General features: G+C 38.2%; 1 protein-coding gene and 1 non-coding gene across 2 annotated transcripts in view; both read right to left on the reverse strand.

Moving 5' to 3' along the window:
• Positions 1-25,805, reverse strand: part of LOC124607018 (tudor domain-containing protein 3) — a 135,489-nt gene that overhangs the window by 54,905 nt on the left and 54,779 nt on the right. The window contains exons 8-10 of the mRNA XM_047139177.1: positions 14,313-14,426; positions 13,215-13,413; positions 3,001-4,112 (exon numbers count right to left, since the gene is read on the reverse strand). Of these exons, the coding sequence (XP_046995133.1) occupies positions 3,001-4,112; positions 13,215-13,413; positions 14,313-14,426 (1,425 nt within the window). The remainder of the gene's footprint in view (positions 1-3,000; positions 4,113-13,214; positions 13,414-14,312; positions 14,427-25,805) is intronic.
• Trnas-cga lies at positions 12,038-12,112 on the reverse strand. The gene has a single exon. It is a non-coding gene; the product is annotated as a tRNA-Ser (tRNA).

A 25,805-nucleotide genomic window follows, 5' to 3' on the forward strand; every position in this document is an offset into this window, starting at 1 on the left:
ACTATTTTCATGTTACTCATTTCTGTAGTTTACAGGCTTTTGCTGCATACGTGGACAAATTATTAGAACAAAAACTAAAAATCGTATTTAAACCATACCCCACATGTACTCTACATTTCTTTCGATCCTCAATCTGATTCAGTATCTCCTCGTTACATATTCGACCTATTCATCTAAACTTCAGCAAAGCCTGTGTTCTCTTCTTGTATGAACTCCTTATCGGCAATATTTCACTTCCATACAAGCCTACACTCCAGACAAATACCTTCAGAAAAGACTTCCAACACTTCAATTTACATTTGCTGGGAACAGTTTCTCTCGTTCAGAAATGCTTTTCTTGCTTTGGCCAGTCTGTACTTTATATCCTCTCTTCTTTAGCCATTGTCAGTTATTTTCCTGTCCAAAGAACAATATTTACCTACCACATTTTCGTAATCTAATTCTCTCAGCAGTCCGTTTTCATTCGACAACATTAGATTACTACTGTTTTACTTTTGTTGATAAGCATTCGTCTTGCAACCTCTTTTCAAGACACTATCAATTTTATTCAATTGCTTTCTACGTCCTTAGCCATCCTGATAGAATTACAACTTCATAAGCAAATCCCAAAGTTTTGATTTCTTCTCCCTGAGCTTGAAACCCTTTCCAAAATTTTCCATGGTTTCTTTTACTGCTTGCTCAATGAATACATTTTACCATTCAAAAATGAATCTCAATTAACTGTGGAAAAGAGCTGTATTATTCAGTGTATTTGACTGTTGAAGCTTTCCTAGGTCTCCATTTGTAACATTTTTAAATATAGTTGGGTTGTATTAAATCAAAAGTGTCTTATTCCAACTTGATGATTTCATCTGGGTAATGATAATGGAATGTAGGATAATGGAATGTAGTCCAATTAAGTCAGGTGATGCTGAGGGAATTAGATTAGGAAATGAGACACTTAAAGTAGTAAAGGAGTTTTGCTATTTGGGGAGCAAAATAACTGATGATGGTCGAAGTAGAGAGGATATCAAATGTAGACTGGCAATGGCAAGGAAAGCATTTCGAAAGAAGAGAAATTTGTTAACATCGAGTATAGATTTAAGTGACAGGAAGTCGTTTCTGAAAGTATTTGTATGGAGTGTAGCCATGTATTGAAGTGAAACATGGACGATAAATAGTTTAGACAGGAAGAGAATAGAAGCTTTCAAACTGTGGTGCTACAGACGAATGCTGAAGATTAGATGGGTAGATCACATAACTAATGAGGAGGTACTGAATAGAATTGGGGGGAAGAGGAGTTTGTGGCACAATTTGTCCAGAAGAAGGGATCGGTTGGTAGGACATGTTCTGAGGCATCAAGGGATCACCAATTCAGTACTGGAGGGCAGCGTGGAGGGTAAAAATCGTAGAGGGCGATCAAGAGATGAATACACTAAGCAGATTCAGAAGGATGTAGGCTGCAGTAGGTGCTGGGAGATGAAGAAGCTTGCACAGGATAGAGTAGCATGGAGAGCTGCATCAAACCAGTCTCAGGACTAAAGACCACAACAACAACAACAACAAATGATGAAGTTTACAAATGCACACTAATGCTGTAGAAATGCAAACAATAACACTAAAAGACCGATTATGTTTGTATCAACACTGACTGTGGGTAACACATTTATTTAGTTTATAATCTACAGTGAAAACTAAAAAACTTGTATCTGCAATAGTACGGTTCCTACACTAAAACAAAAAGTAAATACACTCAAAAGAGGCAAACACGCATTGTTTAATTAATGTAGATTGCTTACAGAGAGAGGGAATTAGTATTTTGCAATCATGACTTATTAACCTGATAGCTTGGTAATATTCATGTAATATTCTGTCAGTATCTGCCTTCTGTGGAACTGGAATTATTGATCTCCGGTGTTAATCAATAATTTCTGCTAGACTTTAGTCATTTTACCTATGTGATCATCTGCTGCTTTCATTATTTCATCTCTCAAAAGTACCTATTCATCCCTATTGTATTCCTTTCCCACCACTTCAGTCAAATGTTGCCTAATGTTCCATCTGAAATTCTCAATAAGTGCTGGCTCATGCAATTTTATCCACATCCCGCCACCTTGATTTCCTACCATATTAAATTTCTTCAGAAATAATCTGCAGTTCACAACCAACAAATTATAGTCAGAGTCCACACCTGCCCCTGGAAATGTCTTACTGTTTCAAATCTTGTTTATAAATTATTTCTTACCATTAGATAATCAATCTGAGGCCTCCCAGTGTTTCCAGATCATTTCCAATAACTACCTAAATGAAGTAACTTGCACCTGAGATTTTAAGAATATTTATTGTATAAGGTACATCCAATAATATCCGTAAACACTAAACAGAAAAAACTATCATTTAACAGAAGAATAAAAGCTTCCTAATCATTCCCCGCAGTAAGCACAACCAAGAAAATCTATCTAAATATTTAGTGAAAAATTAATTTCCTTTCAACCCATCAACAGAAATATGTAAGAAACATTTTTCACGAGATACAAAGATGTTTTTGATTTGTTGCTTCTGCAGGATTAAATTTATCTTACAGCAGTGTTCTGCTGCATATGAAATTATAGCACAGTAGAACAGCATTAGGTCTATGTGAGGTCCAGAAATATAGCATGTTTAAGCACCTCCACTCTTGCCACCTTCACTAACATTTACTCCTTTGCTACCACTATTCCATGACCAATAATAACTAGAATGACCAGTTTTGCTGGTGCAAGAATTAATTTCATCATTTTATCATTTATACATGATTGACTCTCTCTCTCCCAATAAGCGCGTGCGCGCCCACACACACACACACACACACACACACACACTCTTCGTACCCGCTGTGTAAAACTACATTGGATCAGAGCAATTTTGAAACATGAGGTTTTCAATGCTACGAACTTGAAAATTCATATGGTTTGTCATATAAGAAGGTTCTATTGAGATGTTACAAGTAATTTTTTAGGTTCACATGTCAATTTGACTCACCACATTGTCCTCCCAGTATTTTGCCATGCACTTGTCTCCCTTCTGCCATCGCCACACTTTGTTGTCCGCGATGTAATGGTTGGAAGGAGAACTATACATGCCCTGTCCTGGATTGCTATAATTGCTGCCAGTTGAGTTGTGGACATTATTCGAGACTGCAGGCTGTACTGGGTCCTTGTAAGCTGTAAATTCTGCACCACCATACAACTGCTGAGTTTGCTGAATCCTAGGAGGTGGAGGTGGAGATGTGTAACTGCTGTATGTATCATGGCCTATTCCACTCTGTGGAAGAGTGCCAAATTTGCTATTCAGAATATCCTGTTGTGGTGGGTAATTCCTAGTATTACTCATTCTTTCGAGCCTGTTTCCCAAAATTCTGCTGTCTGTATCAGGTTCAAAGTTCATTCCAAATCCTCCAGCTCCAGCATTATTTGAGCGCGACCTGTTCTTATTCATTTCATACCCAAGTGAAGAAAATGTTTCATGGTTTACATAATCATCCCTAATTTTGCTATTTGAACTGTTTGGAACAGAATTTTTTGATGACCAAGTGTTGGTGTTGTACTGTGTTTCTGGGTAGGAGTTAGCCCACGGCTGTCCATAAAAATTGTCGTTAAGTTGTTGTGACTGTGGTGGTTGTTGGTGTTGTTGCTGTTGCTGGAACCTTTGCTGATTCTGAAAACGTGGAGGCTTCTGTTGCTGTAATGTGGAACCACTGTTGCCAGCAGACGATGAGTGACGGCCACGATCACTGTCCCTTGCTGATGCATTAGAAGAGAAATTCCCACCACTTCGTGCATCACTTCCATTACTCCAAGTCATATTATTAGCTGTGTTGTTAGCTCCTCTTGATCCTCGATTACTTCTCGAACCTCCACTGTTACCACCTCCACTAACATTTCCTCCTCTGCTGCCATTATTGCGTGACTGAGAATAATTAGGGCGATCAGTTCTGCTCGTGCGAGAATTGGAATTAGCTTTGTTTGTCATGTCTGTACCAAACTGCTTCTTATCAGGATTTATGTTGTTGGATGTCATAACATTGCCACCACTAGTATTGCTTCCAGTGTTGTTGCTGATGTTACTTGCATTTCTATGCTCACTTTCTTTCTCTGTAAAAAAAATTGGATAAAAAACATAATTATGCAGAGTTAAGATATAAAATATGACATTGTTACAGCGACGAGCAGATCATAAATCTAACAAGAATAGTCTGGGAGATGAGTCTTTGGCACTGACAGCTTAATAACGTCGTTTTGTTGCCAACTGGCAGCCTGATGCCAACCAAGCACAGAGCATGAGCCACGATGCTGCGCTGCAGAACTAGAGCACACACATTTGAAATTACTAGTGTCTGTCTCACATGTAACTTGTACTGTAGGTTTGCTTTGTTGAACTAGAAACTGAATCTGTAATTCATTTTGTTTTTAGTGTTTATTCACTTCTATTTCATTTCAAACCATGTCCACTGTGATGAGTGGTGCAAGCTGACTACCATATTTGCATGAATATAGGCTGTACTCTTTTTCCTAAATTTTGTCTTGAAAAATCATGGTGTGGCCTATAATCAATGTTTTCTCCCTCAGATCATAAATCATCAATTTGAAAATGACATATACTGTATTTTGTGGATTGAAATTAATACCACTACATGTAACTGCATTTACTTTCCATCAAAAACTTAAGAAGAAAACAGCAGAAACGATTATAACTTGCCTGCAAATACAGTACCAGCTCCCCCCCCCCCCCCCCCCCCCCCCCGCCCCTTTTTCTTTGAGTGGGTGGGGAGAGAGAACATGTATATATTTCAAACTACTTTCCCCTACATGAATCATTGCAGCGCTATTCAACACACCAAAATAGACCAGTGTTTGGTCTGCGCTCCTTATTTGGGAATGTAAATAACAGTTTTTGCCTTGAATCTAGATCGTGTAATGCTGGAAAGATTCTGAAATGTTTTCATAAGTTTGAGGCAGTGTTTGTGGAATTTTAGTTCTACAAAAAGATTATTTCACTGCATAAATGGTCAAAACCACTCATACAAAACTTTAAATTCCATTGGTGAAATGTTTATGTGCTATTTGGCAGTCTTCAATTTCAATCATTTCATTTGTAATGGGATATCTACATTCCCTGTTCTGAACTACAAAGTCAACCACATCTTTTTCCACATCTGGATATTTTCCCTTTAGCCCTCAATATGACTTGTTTTCATCTACATGAAATCTACATCCAGCTCCTGCTTTCCGTGTTCCTTTGCATAATGTGTAGCTGATAATCTGAAGTTGCCCAATTGTTATGTAGGGTTGCCAACATAATTTAATGTCTGCATCGTGTAGGTATTAGTAGAACCACAGTGTAACATGGTAGTACTTCATAATCGGAGGTAAATTTAGTAGTGTGGCCTATATTCAAGATTTACTTTTCACTATAATCTTGTGTCAAAAATTTAGGTGCAGCCTATATTCATACACAGCCTACATTGGTTAAATGTGGTAAATGAAACCAAGGATGAAAAGCAGGTTGTTAAGACGACTGCAACAGCTTTGAAAGCATATAAGAATACAGTTATAACAACAGGGAAAGAACAGTACTACATTGATTGTGGTGGGAGTGCCACAACTAGGCTGCAAGCGCCAGGAAAAATCAGCCAAGGAAGAACAGGGTGTATACGTGTACAAGGGAAAAAAATTCCCGGATTTTTCCCAGATTTCCTGGTTAAAAACACACTTTCTCCCAGGTGAAAATACTTTTTCCGTGTTAAGTGACAGTATACTTTTCCTCGAAACTGTAAAGCTTATCAATCCTTTGAATGGCTATGGTTTTATACACCGGCATAGAATTTCTCAGCCGTTTAGAAAACGAAACTCAGAAAAAAAGTCCATGTACACTGCATATTTTCGTAGGAAAGTATAAATTCAAATTCCACCAAACACTGCATGTTACTTTCCAAAGCACTGAAATCGAGATTGCGATGCGCTTTGGCAAGTCAGTCATAGCTCATGTCACATAGTCTCGCCAGTCGATACAGCGGATATTCAGAGCTTAAGACACGTGATGTAGTTAGCTAATAAGTGATAAGTGGTGCATACACACAAATAGTGTTGCTACAAGAAAAGCAGAGCTTTCACATATAATAACGATCTCGACGATTAATAAGCTGCAAGAGAAGCTAAACTTTCACGTATAATGTTGATCTTTTTTGCACATGTTACACTTTAAGATACATCACACAAATGTGCCAGGAAAATTTTTAATACCGACAGACACAATAGTCTGATCTTCTGGGCTCAAACTTTTTCCAAATGGCCGTCCTCAAATAGCTGATTTTTCAATGTGAGTCAAATGCTCTGTGATTTACGAAATTCATCGCACATTCTTGCACTTAGTCCATGTTGCGTAAAAGGAAATTTACTTTGAAAGTACCGCTTTTCAATCAATCATTCGCAATATTTTCCCGCGACCTGTTAGAAAGAGGTTCATTTCAGCAGTTGCCAGAGAGCTCCAGATAACAGGCATCACCGCGCTTGCGCAGCTACAATGATGCAGGAAGCCCGCACGTGAAAAACATTAAAAGATCTTACATTATGTCATGAAAGAAACAAGACATCAGAGGAAATTCGTGAACCATACAAAAATGCATAATTCGGCTTAAAGTGCACACTCGTATGTCCAGATTCGGTTGTAAATTTTCTTGGAGTACCAGTACTGTATTATCTCATTTTTGGTTCTTTATTATGGCATAATGCCATACATGCTATAAGATGAAAGCATGCTCTTTTGAAATGCAGTGAACAGTTGAAACTAGCCTATAGTGTGGAATTAAACACTTCGTTTCAAATAAATTGACTGCCTCAGTGGAAAAGATTAATAAAGCCATATTTCTTTAGCAAACTGACAAAAATAACTTCATTGTTCAGCAAGGGACTAATGCTTGACTGAAATTGCCACCCGGGGCAGATACCCCAGTGAATATGGCAGCTTGAGCGTGCCAGTAAAATTTTCACGGGTAGCATCTTGCTGCTTGCTTATACAGCTAACAGCCACACTTTTGTGGCCAGAAGCGGGAGAAGGTACATGTGCGACTCAACTGCGCATGCGCATGGACCCGTTCGCAACTGCTCACACAAATCTAATGTAAACAGTTGTGACGTCATGTTCATCGGAGGCAGTTTGTTGTTATGAAGCATTGCATAGTCTTCCTAAAGCCTTTGACACATTTTACTACTGGCAGACATTTGTATGAGTACTGTGTTTTGTTGTGTACATGGTGCATTTCCTTCGCAACTTAGGTTCTATTTTAGTTTTTTTCTCTCGTTCATGTTTTACTGCTGCAGTATTATTCTGCAGTAGTGGAATGCAGTAATATCCTTTGTTAGAGTATTATTTCTTATCAGTCAAAATTAAAAAAAATTAACTGAAAACTAAAACAAAATAATATCCCGGAAATCTACAATATTCCCAGGGTTTTCTGGGTTTTCTCCCGGATGAAAAAATTCCCAGGTTTTTCCCGGATATCCCAGGTCATATACACCCTGAAGAAGGAAGTGACAGCTTTAGAAAATTTTTGGAAAGAGGTTATTTGTCATCATCTATCTATCTCTTATAAGAGAAGGAAACAATCCACACTTTTGAAATTCCTTGAGTCACTTCTCATAGGCGATCTTTTAAAGGCAGCGAATTTCCATTGTGTACAATGCTCAAAGATGTAGGCTGCAGTTTTTAGATTTCAATGGGTATAGAGTATTAATGGAAAGAACAGATGTTGCTGCATGGCAGTGCATATCTCCGTGCAAGATAATAACATGCTAAAGTATAGCGAGTTTAGATGAGCCTGGTTTCATGACAGCTATTTATCAATGTGTAGAGACTGGAGTGGTGGGATGCCCGAGAGGACAATAGTTGTGTTTGTTGGAAAAAGAGGGTGAATTATTGTTTTACAAGCATATGCATCTGAAGGCCTTGTACCAAACTGCCTGTTAAGACTTCATTAAAAAATGCCAGGAAATTATCATGAAGATATGAACAGATTAGTTTTTCAGAAGTTGTTCCTTGTTCATGATCAGACAGCAATTTTGGCAACCATGAAATTGTTTGGCGTCAACCAAATCATTGTCATTTCAGTGCTACTGAAGTGGTAAGAGCTCAAATAAAAAATTACATTGCTGATAACAATAAAAAATTCACTGTATGTGAAGTTGAGACTTTCCTTGTGGAAGTTTTCAATCAAGTGACTAGTGAGACCTGGAAGGAAATTATTAAGAGCACAGCAAAAATCATGACAAAGACAGCTGAAGACAAAGGTATGATAGAAGATTGCATGTAAAATTTTGTTATTTTTCTAGAAGGGAGCAGTTGGTTGGTTGGTTTGGGGAAGGAGACCAGACAGCGTGGTCATCGGTCTCATCGGAATAGGGAAGGATGGGGAAGGAAGTCAGCCGTGCCCTTTCAGAGGAACCATCCCGGCATTTGCCTGGAGTGAAAGGGAGCAGTGACAGCTCAAGCAGTGAAGAATAAAACTAATCAAAATCAGATTCTGACAGCGATGTGAGTGTTGTTTTTCCATTAGCATTACTACAATAGACTCGCCAATTGGAGAGGACAGCATGTCATTGACTAATTGTCACATTGTGAATACATTCTGCAGAGTATAATTGTTGATATACTGATAAATGATTCTGTCACTTTCAGTAGAATTAATTAATAATGCAAACATTTAACAGTGAGAACAAAAACTGTGAATGTTCAACAATATTGTGAAAATAGTTTGAATTTCTATTGTTAAGTAAAACAAATAATTTTATGATATTTTAGCACACTACAAGCACTTTTCAACTCTTACAATTTACAAAGGGTGGTCAGAAACAAACTGAAGAGCTTGTATGTGTATTGCAGGGTAGGCTGTGCTGAGAAACAATTGTTCACAAAAAATCTGATACATTGAACCGTTTCTGAGTTAATTAGCATCAAAGTTAGTCAATCAGATTTTTGCGCACGTAAGTTCAAACAGCCTGCCAGATACAATGTCACCAAATGTTTGCTTCATTTGGTTTCCTAAAACCAAACAAGAGAGTGATACAAAAATTGGACATTGGATGGTAGTAACAACTGAGCCTGAGCCACGGGCGGAGTATATGTGGGTCACTTAAATTTGCATGTGCAATGGCCTGATTGGCTAACTTCAATGCTAATTAACCCAGAAACAGTGCAATGTATCAAATTTTTTCTTAAAAATTATTTCTCAGGACAACCATCACTGCAACACCCTTACAGCCTTTTCAGATTGTTTCTGACCATACTGTATATTACAACTAGTAACTGCAAATAAATTCGTGCAAAAAAAATACGACCCACATATTGCCATGGTTTTTGTGTTTGCCACTAGAGAATGCAAGTAGCAGTTACTGGGCATGAGTTGCCTAAGGTCATATCCAATAACACAGCCAGCTGGCCACGAGAACTGTCAAAATCAATCATTCATTTCACCTCATGGACTGTAGCATGATATTACTTCAAAATGCACATGAATTCAGTTACAACAATGTGGTTCACTTAAACAAATCAAACTCTGTCAAGATAAAAATGCAGCTACGGTGTATGTAGCTGTTATGTTGCGTTGTGAAGTTGGTAACTGTTTAATGAATGATGGGAAGTGAAGACAACGAATCACAGTTCAGATGTCGGTAGCCAATGACATTGTTTGTTATGTCATATGTCACATTAATAAATGTAGCTGATTTACCAAAATTATTGTGGCAAAAAATATAGTGAATGTACGATGTTGGTAATAGTGAAGTGAATCATGATAAATGAAAAGGACTACTTGGGAGCAGTCATAAAAATCAACTGCGTTGTGAGCAGTATTTTGTGTCATCATAATGAGAAATATTCCAAGTGAGCTGTTACGTGCATATTACTATGGTCTTAGATTCCTGCTAACGATGTACTTCAAAGACGTGAATATTCCTTAAAAACTGGAAAGAAATTTTGACAAACAGTTCTGTAAATATGACTTCTGCTTGTTTCGCTTGCAGTAGTTGATGATGTAATCATAAAAAAAAATGAAGTAATTTTAAGAAACAGTACAGTAAATATTATTGCTGCTCCTTTCACATGCAGTAACTGAAGATGCAGTTTTAGGTTCCTCTGTAACCACGTATTCGACAATGGTGACATATTTGTAAAAAGCAACACAGTAATTCTGAGAAATAGTATTGTAAATATGATTACTGCTAGTTTCACTTGAAATAATTTAAGCTCTTTGGTTCCTGCCTAACCACTTACTAGAAAACTGTGAAATATTTGTACAACACACACACACAAGAAAGTGGCTTTGACAAACTGCAAACTGTACTGTACTGTACTCATTTCACTTGCAGTAATTTAAGCTGTGCTCTCAGGTTCCTACTTAACCATATAATCAAAAAGCATGATATTGTCATAACATACAATAAAATATTTTTCACAAGTGAGACTTAACATGATTGGTTTACTCAGGATTGTAAATATTACGAACAATTTCCATGAAGTTCATAAATAAATCAGTCTGCTGACTCCACTTTCTCCTCCACATACACTCCAATATGTAGGAATTGAACATGTTTCTGCAGTGGTTTCTTTCATGAAAAGACTGTTTTATGGCCACCCATGACCCTTCTACCATATTGGTATGAGCTCCTGTACCTTGACTTTTGAAACTAATAGCGTGGTTGATAGTTAAGGATTGAAAACAATAGGACATTACTGTAGTGCCAGGTAACATACTATTTTCAATCATATTCAGGAGAATATGTTTTGATCAAACAAATACTCTGTGGTTACTCTCCCCACACTACCAAACACCCATCTGCTGGAAACACGTTTATTACCTATTCCATACTACTTCTTGCCAAGCACAGACTCATCAGTCATAATGAGCAACCCAACTCCTCCAAGCCTGTTGCCATTCTTCACACGGTCCACAACACGAACTTCATGGCATAAACTGTGCCAATCGACAAGCATGATCTGATATGTGCAGCTGTCCAGCAATGAAGTGGTACTCCATTTTGTAACCCACAAATAAGTTATTTTCAATATTTTTCCCACAGTGAGTCTGTTTCCCTCAAACCAACTTTTTTGACTAATACTAATTTGAGAAACAGGAGAAGCCTGTTAGCACAACCACTGCACACCATCACTTCTGTCTTTCCGGGCTACAGTCTTCACAGGCTCAGAGAATTTCGTGCACAACTTCTGTTTAGCAATGAATCTGTGATCCATGCACCATCTCGCTGTCTTGCCCTACCAATTAAAGCAACTACAGTGAAATATGAAACAATATACCAAGAAATCCCACAACATTCTAAGAAACAAACATCCAAAAAATTGTTACAAAAAATCAGTAAGAAACCTTATAGGCCATAAGTGCGAGATCTATAATCATCAAACTCCTAGTCTCCAATTAGAAAAACATAAGTAATCAAACTGCTTCTTGCGCAAAAACAAAACAAAATTATATCTTGCACTGAAACAATCATTAGAATCTGTGATTCTCATCGGTTATCGTGTATTATCACCCAATTGGCTAAGAGCAATGGAAAAAACAATGAAACAAACAGACTACTGCAGCACGCAATGGGTGAGCGAAGTACACTGTAACTGCACTTTAGCCTTGTCACTTTCAGTAATCACGCACAAATCTGTCTTTTTCTTAAATGTTTAACAACACAATAATAATCAGAAACTGATTTATTTATGATGATGAAATGAACAACAATAACTGATGATAACAGTCAAAACAACAATTTAATTTTCCTCTGGTACATGTGAAAGAAAGAGAGCTAACAGTAACAAGCTTGTAAATAAATCATCATCATCATCATCATCATCATCATCGTCATTATCATGAGCCAACTGATGCTCATTGCTGGTATACTTCTCAGATTTTCCATGTATGAGGGTTGGAACTTAAATAGTGGCAACTATTCCAGAATGAGATTTTCACTCTGCAGCGGAGTGTGCACTGATATGAAACTTCCTGGCAGATTAAAACTGTGTGCTGGACCGAGACTCGAACTCGGGACCTTTGCCTTTCGCGGGCAAGTGCTCTACCAACTGAGCTATCCGAGCATGACTCACGCCCCGTCCTCACAGCCCTACTTCTGCCAGTACCTCGTCTCCTACCCTCCAAACTTTACAGAAGCTCTCCTGCAAACCTTGCAGAACTAGCACTCCTGAAAGAAAGGATATTACGGAGACATGGCTTAGCCACAGCCTGGGGGATGTTTCCAGAATGAGATTTTTCACTCTGCAGCAGTTCTCGGGACCTTTGCCTTTCGCAGGCAAGTGCATGAGGTGACACAATAAGTACAAGTGTTCATACTAACTCACCTCTTACAAAATTAAGCCTGTAATCAAATGAAGTGGGCAGGCAATGGTATGCACACAATCGGAAGTTCAAATAGTGTGCTGTCTTCCAAGGTATGACCACATGTCAGTTTTATTGTAGCCTTAATCCTAAATGAAGTCACTTGCTACAGAATGTCACTGAAGATATGCTCTTTTTATTTTAACAATACATGTCATAATGACTGGGCAAACAACTTAAAAGCAAAGGTCAGACAACTTAAAAAGTGAAGTCAGCCAATCCAGCAACAACACATAAAATGGATTATCCAAGATCCAATCAGTGCACAGTGTGCAATGGATTTTGAAATATGCTTAGTAAGATTGCAAAATGCAAACAGTATGAAGGAGGTCAATTTCCAATGGCATTATACTAACTTACATGAAACATATAATAGTTACTCATTTTGAACAGAGTAGAATAATCATCATAAAACAGCTCACGCAATATGATCAAAATGGGTGTAGTCCAAGTCTTAATCAGAAAATTGTAAATGTTTAATGTAGTCAAGAGAAATAAGTTGTAATGATCTTAAACACCATTCAAATGAAGAAATATCCAATTTACAAGGGAGTAATTTTCTAGGAAATATGCTTAAGGTATGCAGATGGGTTCACCGTTTCATTTTTACACTGAATATTTTGATGACTGTTCTGACTGTCTTTTTGAGGTGCTACAAATGCTGATCTAACGTGCTCACTGTTTGGACTCCATGCAGATTCCATTTTTCACAAAAAATGGAATCATAAACACGTATATGCACCCTTAGAATAATTATCTAGCAGCCCAGAATATCACATTATAAGCAGCTTATGTTAAAGTTTACCTGATGACACAGGCAGCTTGTCTTCTAAAAACGCAAAAAGTTGAACTTTTCCAGATGGTTTTGGAGGTGCACCACCGTCCTCTTCACCTCCTCTCTCTCCTCTCTTTTTTCTTTCACGTTCATCTCCACCTTTGCCTTTTCCTTCAGATCGAGGTCGTTCCCGACCACTATCATCTCTCCTTTGTCCATCTGCTCGCCGCTGCGTAAGGTACATGTCAAAAAAAATTAATTTTAGAAAAGTTGTCATATTTAGGAAACACGCTGGGTAAATAAACTAAATCTAACAAATACGAAAACAGATAAAATGGTCAACAACTTCTGAGGATAATCACACAATTGACCATCAACTAGCTCCTTTCCCATCCCACCAACCTGTAAATTAGCTTCTGCCATTAAGAAATTAAATTCCAAATATTACCTGCATTATACTATTTTACACATTTTTGTGAATTCTCATATTGTCATTCCATCCTTATGAGCATGCATTCATTCATTCTTGTCAATAAAATACATCACAATTTTGTAGAAGCAAGGATGGAAGGAAGACTAGGGTTTAATGTCCCGCTGACGAAGAGGTCGTCTGAGATGAAGCTAAGCTTAGGATATTTCAAGGATGGGGAAAGAAACTGGCTGGACCCTTCATAGGAAATGCTCTAGCCTTTCTTGGAGCAATTTCGTGAAATCGCGGAAAACCTAAATCTGGATGGCCAGACATGGATATAAACGTTCGGCCTCCCAAATGCGAGTGAAATGCGGTAAACACTGCACCAACTCACTACATATGACAATTTTGATGCAAGGACATGTCACATAACAGACTGAATTGAGATAAAACAAAGGCTAATAAGAAGTGATACTTTCAAGCTTTCAAAATCAAATGTATGATTCCTGCTTTGCTGAATCAGACATCCACTGGAGTGATGAAATACTGAGTATCTCTTTAGATCTTTTTGCATTATGGCTTCTATACTATTATTTAATTTTCAAGTTCCTATAATACTGTGTAAATACATCTGATTTTCAATCTAAAAATGAGTAAATATATTACATGCATTAATTGTTTTAGAATTCAAAATTTATGAACATCAAATCACATACCTGCAAAACTTTTAAAGCTCTTTGAACATTATTCCTGTTCTGACGAAGTGCGTATTCAGCTTGCTCTACAGTAAAACCATAATCTACAATCTGCTGCACGTTGTGATCCAGTAACTGGGAAGAAAAGAAAAAATAAGTGGCTGTGAATCTCAGTAGCTATGGAGTATTAGCCTAAATATAATAACAATTATGGAAATTCCAGGCTAGAAACAAACAAAAGTGACAACAAGCAACTACTGACATTCTCGGTTAGTTCCTCCTGCCTTTTAACAATATATAATTACAAACCTACATTGCAATATTTCCTTTGTTTTTACAATTATAATCTGGCATTGTCTGTACTTCTTTTACTCTAAAATCGGATGCTGTTCAATGATCTCATTCTGACCTTGTCCCCTGCTACCAGTCACTGAAAAGCACTGAATGAACTGAACTTTCACTTTTATTTTTTTATGCTAATTGCATTCATTTATTATTATGATCCCACTTCACAACAATTTGTTGTCACAGGGGTTCAGTTTTCTGCAAATGCTTGAAAAATCTAATTTCAACAATTCTCTCTCTATTAAAAGTCAGTATGCTTTCACTAATGCACTAAATTATTTTGTATTCCACATCTAATGAATATGGCTTTTTGTTCACCAACCTGATGGCATTGTGCTGTCTGAACGTTTTCAGTGATAGATTATTTGCTTGAGAATCATTGAGATAATACACATATTTAAGTGAACCAAAATGTAATCAACATATTGTAGTTTATGATGTATTACTACTGTTAATTTCAAGTATCACAAAGCAAACAGTAACGAGTCACTGTCTCCTTCCTTTTTATATAGGGAAGAATTTGTCCATGCCTCTTACTCAGAAAAGATGGTTTATATTCTTTTGGGTCCTGTTAGTTTGCACACAATATACACACATTGTTTCATAACACTTCACTCACTACGCGCATGCGCGCGCACACACACACACACACACACACACACACACACACACTGGTGATTTCTGGGCCTTTTTCTGTACTGCAACTTCCCATTTGCTATCCTGCAAAACTGAGTCAGCATCCCTCCATAATAAGTGAGAAGTTGAGCTCAGAAAGAGGAAGAGGTGCTAGTATTGTGCTAGGCATAGCTCTGGTAAGTATTTCTAGAAAGGAAAAAAAAAGAAGGGAAAAAAACATAACGTGAAGGTGTTATGTGGAATTTTGGATATTTTATAATTATAATTATTATTATTTTTTTTGTGTAACATTTTTTAACAAACCCCTACTCTGTTTAAGCTAAGTAACCCTTCGATGTGTAAAATGTATTGCATAACAGGTACGTTTTAGTTGCCTCTTTAAATAAGTGTATTTTTGCAATTTCTTTAATCTCTTTTGGTAATTTATTGTACAGTTTTATTACTTGGTAGAAAATACTTTTTTGAGTTTTATGTTCCCCCCCTTGGTAAATATAAGTTGAGTCTATCTCTTGTTGTATGGTCACACACACAGCTTTTTGTGCAGTAATTACCAATGTTATTTTTTATGTGTACAACTGACTGGTAAATGTACTCACACGGAGCAGTTAAAATACCCCGTGTTCAGAACAGATCTTTGCAATGAGGTCACCTAATATTTTTGGTTATTATTCTTATGGTTCTTTTCTGTAGTTTGATAATTGTGTTCATATTTTGTGCATTTGTTCCCCAAAAAATAATGCCATAGCTAAGAATTGAGTGTACATATGAATAATTTGTAACTACAAGACACTGCATGTTACACACTGATGATAGGATTCTAAGGGCATAACATGCTGATGACATTCTGTTTGCAAGTACCTTTGTGTGTTCATACCACTTCAACTGGGAATCAGTATTCATTCCTAGAAATTTTGCCTTTGTTATACAGTCTATAGAGGTGCCATCTACAATTAATTAAAGATTGTCATTTTTCCTCTTCAAACTGAAATTCATGGCATTAGTTTTCTTTATGTTTAATGTCACTTTATTACTTATTGACCAATCATAAACTTCCTTGAGAGTTTCATTTGCTTTCTCGGCAAGGAGTTTTCTTAGTTTCTCAGGGACTATAATATTGCTGTCATCTGCAAAGAGGATTTTTTCACCCTGAATAACACTACTGGGAAAGTCATTGATGTATATCAGGAGCAGTATTGGTCCTAATATGCTACCTTGCGGAACCCCTATATTAATGTATTTTGATTCTGATAAGTGTTTTACTAAATATTTAGATCTATCTGAAGTATGTGTTATCTCTGCTCTTTGTACCCTACCTGTTAGGTATGACCGAAACAAGTCATTACCTACCCCTATTATTCCTAATGCTTCTAATTTATTTAATAGAATCTTGTGGTCGACTGTATCAAATGCCTTAGAAAGGTCCAAAAATATGCCTGTGACACACTCATCTTTATCAAGAGCATCAAGTACAACCTTTGTGAATTCTACTATGGCTGACTCCATATTTTTGCCACTTCGGAAACCAAACTGTGATTCACTTAAAAGATTGTATTTATTCAGGTAATTCATTAATCTGTCTTTCATAATTCCTTCTATTATTTTTGAGAATGCTGACAGTATGGAAATGGACCAGTAATTTTCTATGTCTTCTGCATTGCCTTTCTTAAGCAAAGGTACAACTCTTGCTTGTTTTAACAGCTCTGGAAATTTCCCTGATGTGAAGGACTCATTTATTATATTTGTTAAGGGGTCTTGTATAATCCCTTGCATTGTTTCAGTACACACATTGGTACTTCATCTAAGCCTACTGACTTTTTATTTTTTAGTTTTTGAATTGTTTTACTGACTTCATTCTCTGTTGTTGGAAGTAATATCATCGTACTTATTGCAACATTATTTACAGGTGTTGTATTTGTTTGGGGGAATTTTTACTGTAACTTCTCTGCAATACTTGAAAAATGCTCGTTTACATAGTTTGCCTCTCCCCATTTCCTTTTTTATAACATCCCAGACTGCTTTACTTTTATTCTCTGCATTATATTACTATTTGGTCATTAAATGACTTTTTTGCAGCAATCAGCATCTTCCTATAGATCTTTTTATATCTATGATAGAAATTTAAGAATTCTGGATCCCTGAGAATCTTTTTCATGGAACTGAGGTGTTTAAGTGTTTGGGAGGACTTCTTAATACCTGCTGTTATCCATCTATTTTTGTGAGATGTTGATACAGACATGCATACTTTTGGAAATGCATTTTCAAAGTTCAATTTAAACAATGTGGAGACTTAGAGAATTTCATATTCACATTGGTTTCCTTATACACTTCATCCCAGCTTTGTTTCTCTAGTTCTTTTGAAAAATCTTTTATTTTGATTTCTGATGTATGTCGTTTGTAGGCTTGTAGTTTAGGGAAAGATTCGATGCCTGACTTTACTGTTGTTATTTGACAGCATTGGTCTGATAGTCCGAGATCTTTTACAGCTACAGCACATTTTTCCCTGTCCATATTTGTGGACCACATGGTCAATTACTGATGGAAGTCGTCGTGGTAACCCTTACTGGACTATTGACCAACAGGGATATGCCAAAACTCTGAAGGATGTTTATGAAGGTGCTGCTGGATTCATTTATGATGTTCGTGTTGATGTTAATGTCCCCACACAGAATTAGGTTGACCTTTATACTTAAGACTTTATCTGGAACTTCTATTAACTTATTGAAAAAAGTGTCCACACTACCACTGGGAGATCTATACACACACAAAATGATTAATTTCTTGGTGATATCAATCCCTGTTAATTCAATACCTGATATTTCAAAGTGTTTCTCTTCACTTACGGTACTGAGGTCATGTCTGGATTTGAAATGTGTTGTGATGTGCACAAAATGAATTACAAAACATCTTACAAACTTTGTCAATAATCCTAATTTTAAATGGACTGTCGCCTCCAGTACTCACAGAGTTATCACTGAAGCATAGCATTCTCAGAAGTAGACAAAAACGATCTCGGGACATGACTTAGCTGAAAACTGGTGTGTTCAAAAGTGTATCTCTGGACCAATAATCACTTAATTTTAACTTCTTAATTTGCGCCATTAGAATGCAAATGGCAACAAAATAATACATTTCCTCAAGTCCAGTGTCTTTCCAGTTTGACAGTCGAGATTTCTCAGATTCTGTAGTATTTTCTCTGGTGTAAACGTAAAAACGATTTGTTTTGTCTGCAATAAATTGCAACAGTTCTTCAGACATAAATATCGGAAAAAATGAAAGAATGCTTGGGTCAGTATCTAGTTGACATTTATGTCGTGAACTCGAGTCATCAAAGTAGTGGTTTAATGACTGGAAATCTGTTTCTTTCCAGAAAACGTGTCACTTAAGCACACTCTTTTCTGAACCGTTCCACTGACACTTTCTGATTCCTCAGATTCAGAGGAACTGCTGACTGTAATTCTTGCTCTCCCCTCTGATGTAAAGGGCTGAAGGCTACAGCTTTGATATTCTGTTAAAGACTCATCACTGCTAGCAACATCAGATAATTCACACTCACACTCACTGTCGCTCCTAGTGAGCATTCCAGGATCTCTTTATCTGTGCAACCACAGCAACATGACATTTCTCCTGTAGAAAACAAGAAAACTGACTAAAACACAGGAAGTGAAGTCGAATTCTGCGAAAAGGAAACACAGCAACAAACATATATGTACTCTCGATCTTTACAGTCAGACCACTGAACAGCTACTGGAAGAGCAGGGCAGAAAGACAGCTCTGCATTTTTACACGTCTGTTGCGCTCAGGTAGCTGTGACTCGACGCGCTTAAACTCGTCCCTAGAGGTGAAAAGGCCAGTGGAACGGTAGGCGTCAACATGTCCTTAGCACTGTAGGGAAACCCAAGGGCTGCACTTCAACACACTGGGCGTGCCAGGGGAACAGCGAGGCACGACAAGTTAACACATTCCCAGAAGTCAAAGGGTTAAATACATTTGCTATGTGTGACTCATCATTTATAACCATCTATTCAATTCAATACTGATGTTATCTTGTTCTGTTGTTAGCAGTCCTGTTTCTCATTCCACTACATTCCATATAGCTTTAAGTCTGTTGTCGGAATTACTGATTTCTGACATGATGTACATGTTACTTGATTTTTTAATAGTTTTTCTTGGTAATTTTGAGTAGTTTTTGTAGTGAGCAACTACTGTAATATCTCTACTTGTTCTTGGCAACAGACACATTTCCACTTTCTTTTCACAAGGTTATTTAATCCTTCTAGTGATCCACGTTTCTTTTCCATTACATTTTAAGGTTCATTCTGATTATCTTTTACGAAAAATTGTTTTCAAATAACTACGTAAATTTATCATGGATTAGGTTAAATTTTATGTCAGTATTCGATTCATTATAAATTTTATCCCAGGTCATCTCTTGTAAACTATCCTTAAAAACTTTGTCCTGGAGGAAATACTCACTGCAAGGCACTATCTGATCTATCCTAACCAACTGTGCATCGTGATCAGAGAGAACATTTGTGACTGGGTAAACAGTTCTTTTCTTGCTCTGAACTTCACTAAAGAAGACATCATCACTCAGGGTCCCACTGTCTTCATCAAACCGAGTTAGAAAAATAGTTACAGAGATCAAACTGCAGGATCCCAAAAATGTTTCCATAGGCTTTTCACTATCAGAATCTTTTAGAAAATGTGCACTGAAGTCGCCACTGGCTATTAACGTCTTGCTGCTGTGTGCAGATAGTGTAGTAAGGAGTCCAGATTCCTCACAAGCAGTTCAAAATTTCGCAATGGGTATCTACATACTCTTACAATAAAAGGTGAACAATTTTTGTATTAATTCACAAGCACACACTTCTAAGTAAGGTTAAGTGTCAATTACAATAAATTTTACAAGTATTTCATCACTGATATATAGCTTGTCTTTTGATTCATGTGTGTATATAAATGGTTATTTTACAATAATTTGTGTGTCTTAAAGGTACACTAATCTTGGGAGGCAAAAATGAAACAACTAATTCATAAATTATGTGAGGGATGAAAAACTAACAATTTCTTCTTCTCCTTTTTAATATATGATGTATCTCCCATCATTTGGTGCACTAATGTTATTTTTACTGTCAAATGATAACAACTTTCACAGTAGTGTCATGACTGTATATATTGAACTCTAGCATTATCCTAAACTTGGAAGTAAATTTTCATTGTAAAAGTCAACAGTCAATACAATATCACCAAGAGAAAGAAAAAGTTCAAAGTTTTGGCCAAAAACTGAAAGTGTTACTAGTAGTGTACAGTTGACACAAACATAACTGACAAATACATTAAAGGTTATTATGTACTGGCTTGCTGCATTAAGTTCGTATCATTTTTCCATAAGTTTAATAAACACAACAGATATACATAACAGTTATAAGAGTCGAGGGGCACGAAAGGGAAGCAGTGGTTGGGAAAGGAGTGAGACAGGGTTGTAGCCTCTCCCCGATGTTATTCAATCTGTATATTGAGCAAGCAGTAAAGGAAACAAAAGAAAAATTCGGAGTAGGTATTAAAATTCAAAGTAAAAACTTTGAGGTTCGCCGATGACATTGTAATTCTGTCAGAGACAGCAAAGGACTTGGAAGAGCAGTTGAACGGAATGGACAGTGTCTTGAAAGGAGGATATAAGATGAACATCAACAAAAGCAAAACGAGGATAATGGAATGTAGTCAAATTAAATCGGGTGATGCTGAGGGGATTAGATTAGGAAATGAGACACTTAAAGTAGTAAAGGAGTTTTGCTATTTAGGGAGTAAAATAACTGATGATGGTCGAAGTAGAGAGGATATAAAATGTAGACTGGCAATGGCAAGGAAATCGTTTCTGAAGAAGAGAAATTTGTTAACATCGAGTATAGATTTAAGTGTCAGGAAGTCGTTTCTGAAAGTATTTGTATGGAGTGTAGCCATGTATGGAAGTGAAACATGGATGATAACCAGTTTGGACAAGAAGAGAGTAGAAGCTTTCGAAATGTGGTGCTACAGAAGAATGCTGAAGATAATGTGGGTAGATCACGTGACTAATGAGGAGGTATTGAATAGGATTGGGGAGAAGAGAAGTTTGTGGCACAACTTGACTAGAAGAAGGGATTGGTTGGTAGGACATGTTTTGAGGCATCAAGGGATCACAAATTTAGCATTGGAGGGCAGCGTGGAGGATAAAAATCGTAGAGGGAGACCAAGAGATCAATACACTAAGCAGATTCAGAAGGATGTAGGTTGCAGTAGGTACTGGGAGATGAAGAAGCTTGCACAGGATAGGGTAGCATGGAGAGCTGCATCAAACCAGTCTCAGGACTGAAGACCACAACAACAACAACAACAACATACATAACAGAGACTTTAATATATTCTCCTTCACTGCAACAGTCTGCCAATGCTGGGGTAACTTTTCAATTCTGCAATTTCAGAAATCTCGTGGTTTTGAGGTGAAGAAATCATCAAGCCACATTTTAAGTGCATTTTCACCTGCAAAGGAAATTCCTTGAAAACTGTTTGTTAGAGAGCAGAGAAGGCGATGGTGTTTTTTATCAGTCTAGCAGAATTCAGGCAGTCATATTGTAGAGTAGCATCACTTCAGGTGCTCTTCCTGTTCTCTGTTCTTGGAATGCATTTGTAACATCTCACTTGTTAATAATAAATGTCAGCAGTGATGTTTACACCTCAGGGAAACAATTCATAGTACACCACACCATCACTGTTCTGAAAGATGCATATCTTTTGTGGATGCAAACAGTTATTCGTATGGGGAGTTGCTGCTTTGTTTGGGTTCAACCATTCCTTTCTTTTCCTTATGTTAGCATAAAGACACCATTTCTCATTACCAGCAATGATACATGCATATATGACCAGCAGTTGATTTTTGTGAGTTTGGTTTAGAGTATGCGGTACCCATACATCAGATTTTTGAACCTTCCCCACTGCATGCAAATGTCACACAATGGTGGTATGATCCCAGTCCATCACATTTGGCAGTTCTCGAGTATACTGATGTAGATCACAGTGGTTTAATGTGTTCAAACGATCTTCATCAATCCCCGCAAGTCTTCCTGAACGTGTAGTCATTAATGCCAAATTGGTCCTCCTCAAAATGAGAAAACCATTTTCTTGCCGTGATCTGTCCAATGGAATTATCCCCATACATGGCGCAACTGTTTCTGGCTGCTTCCCCTATCAGCCATCTATTGAATTCTAACAGAAGAACATGTCAGAAATGTTTGTATCTCTCCACTTGGCATTCCCTTTTGTAGCATCCATTGCTCCACTTGCTATCTCCAAATGACAGTCAATAAATAGTGTATTTGCCTGATTATAAGACGAGGATTTTTCCAAACTCATCATTCGAAAAATATGGGGTCAGCTTATATTCGCAGCTAAGTTATTGCTGCTGAGATCACTATTTTTATGTTGTTTAATACATTAATATAGGGCTCGTCTTACATTTATAAATTAAGCTTTTGCTACTGACGATTTGTAAAAATTTATTTTGAATAATCTTGAAGGGTAGTGCATATCAAACAATTACATTGAGTGTGAGGAGGGGTGTGTTGGGCAGGCAGATATTTCATTGTGCAGCCAACCATGGGAATGCATTCTGCACTCTTTGGTTTTCTATGAACTACCATGTTTAAACTGCAGTTTGCCTGAATCCATCTGCATTCAGAATTTAATTGCCTTTAAAATTGAACAAATATTCAACAATAGGACACATTGTTGCAGAGATGCTGGAAGTCTAGATGGAAGACCGTTCGCCTGGGTACGTATGTGTTTCATGCAGCAATGTTGTCAATGTTCACCATGAAGTAAGATGGGAATGATTGGGGAACTGTCAACTGCTGGTTCTACACAGCCAATGAGAGAGCAGCGGGCAGATGATATGTTTGGAAAAGTGTCTTCTAACATTCTCACATCAGGATAGAAGCAAAACCTGCTGTGTGTCCAGAAAAACAAAAGCTGACAATGGAAAATCCAGGATGGAATGTAACAATATTAGAGAAGGAAAGTTGCCACTCACCATATAGCGGAGATGCTGAGTGGCAGATAGGAACAACAAAAAGATTCACACAATTATAACTTTTGGCCATTAAGGCCTTTGTCAACAATACACACACACACACACACACACACACACACACACACACACTCACGCAAACGCAACTCGCACACAGGACTGCAGTCTCAGGCAACTGAAACCACACTGCAGTAAGAAGTCTTACACTGATACTGGTATGGGACAGTATCATGAGGTCCATTACTGGTAAAAAAAGTCCGCCAGTGGGTGTTACAGTTTGAGGATCCTTCCTTGGAATATGTACTTTCTATTGCTCAATTGTTTGAAGTTTTGCATGCGGTACGCCACCAGTTACATTCCTGGGCTGACACGGCTTGGACAATGGCAGGGATTCAGTTTCAGGCATGTACTCAGAGTCAGAAATGCAGCACTTGCGTAAACCAAGTGTGAACGTATCCATGTCAGGCCATTTCCTGCAAATCCCTTCCCTCATGCCCTGCTTGTTTTGCTCAACACGACCAGTTGGACTGCCCCAAATGCTGATCATCTTTGCCATGGCTGCCAAAAGGAAAAACACATTGCAGTAGTATGTCAAGCCTGTCTGCTCATGCCGCAACCTCAGTACCTCAACCAGTGGACAGGAATGCTGTCAACTCCGTGCCAACCTTTCAAGTTCTAACAAGTTGTTCACTGATGTGCATACCAAAGGGAAACTGTTACAGTTGCAAGTAGATAAAGGGTGCTCAAGTGTCTCTTATTAATTATCACTCCTATCTGCTCCTCAGTGCACCAGCATTTTCTCCACCTACATGTCTTAAATTACAACAGACAACAGATCCCCATTCTCGGACAATTCATGGCAAACACGGTGAACAAGGTGGTGGTCTGCCTGTTAACATTCCTTGTGGTGTGTAGTGCTGTCACGGAAAACTTGTATGGTTTGGATGCTTTCAGGGCACTTGGGTTCACCGTGGTTAATTTAGTTAATCCAGTTTCTGACCAAACACCGTATCAGGAACTTTAGGAACTTTGCAAGAGTCTTTTGGACATTCTTTCTTCCTGGGCTCAGTAGGGAAGAGGATTTTATCATCCATATTGCCCTTACACAAATAATACAGCCTCGTCCCCCCCCCCCCCCCCCCCCCCCAGCCATGCTCATGTCACTGTTACTTCATGATCAAGTTGAGGAGGAATTCAACAGGTTAACGGCTTTGGATGTGACTGACCCTGTTTCATCCAGTCATGCGCTACATCAATTGTATTTATTAAGAAACTGTCTGTGCCAAGTTCCACCTTTGTGGCGATTTTAAAGTGATGATTAATGCACAGATTGTGATCAACACATGCCCTATCCCATGAAAACAAAACTGGCAGCAGGAGTGTATTTTTCAAAGGAGGATTTATTGGAGGCATATTTACAGGCTCAAGGCTGTGCTCGCCCATGGCAACCCTGACGGTTCGGAGCAGCTGGTCACATTTGCCTCAAAGATGCTCAACGCAGTGCAGCAGAATTATTCACAAATCAAGAAGGAGGCTACCGCTATTACTTGTGCAATCATGAAGTTCCATGTATTTTTGTATGATGTGAAATTTCATTTTGTCATGGACCACAAGCCTTTACTCTCTCTTTTCCACCCCACCATGATCCTGCCAGATATGGTGTCCCTACAGGCTGCAACAATGGGCTCTGCTCCTCAACTGTTATTACTACAAAATTCACTTCTGCCCGATGGTTTACCACTCCACTCTCTTGCATCTGCCTATGAGTCTCGATCTGAGTTTCACCCAAAAGGAAATCCTTTGCTCTTATCTCAATGAGGAAGCTAAGAGGGCAATTGATGTCTTTCTTATTACAAGCTCTCGTGTCGTACACACTATCAGTGAGAGCCCTATTCTCAGCCAGCAGTGGTAACAGATCTAGTGGGAGTGGCCAAGTCGACCCCCGGCCCAGACACAGTCCTCATCCGTAATTATTTAGCGCTGCAGTACAGGCTGACTCTTGTTGACAGGGATCTTGACAACATATGCTGCACCCTGGGTGGTCATTTTTGCTTTTCTCCAACAGGAGATTCTTTGGTTGTTACACCTCAGCCACTGGGGGTAGGGGTTGATGTGGAATGAGATGGGAAGGGCCTGGGGTGTGCAGTGGGGTGACCTCTCAGCATACCTCTCTCCCCTTAGTCCGGCCTCCTGCACTGTGCTCCCCCTTGCCCACCCCTCCCCCTTCATCATTGTCTTTTCCGGGATAATCAGCAGCCAGTGGTGGACAAACATCTTTCAGTGGGTGGAGCTACTGGGTGGACTGCAGGAGCCATCCCCGTACGTTCCCACTCCTGCCCTCCACGAAGTCGAGCTTCCACATGGCTCACATTCTGGTGTTGGTGTCTCTAGCGGTTAGCATCACACTGCAGGATGTCTGCCTAAGGCAGACTCACCATTGCCAGGGCTACTTATGGCCCTGTGCTCAGCAG

The sequence above is a fragment of the Schistocerca americana genome, chromosome 3, assembly GCF_021461395.2.
Source record: "Schistocerca americana isolate TAMUIC-IGC-003095 chromosome 3, iqSchAmer2.1, whole genome shotgun sequence".
Lineage (NCBI taxonomy): Eukaryota > Metazoa > Arthropoda > Insecta > Orthoptera > Acrididae > Schistocerca > Schistocerca americana.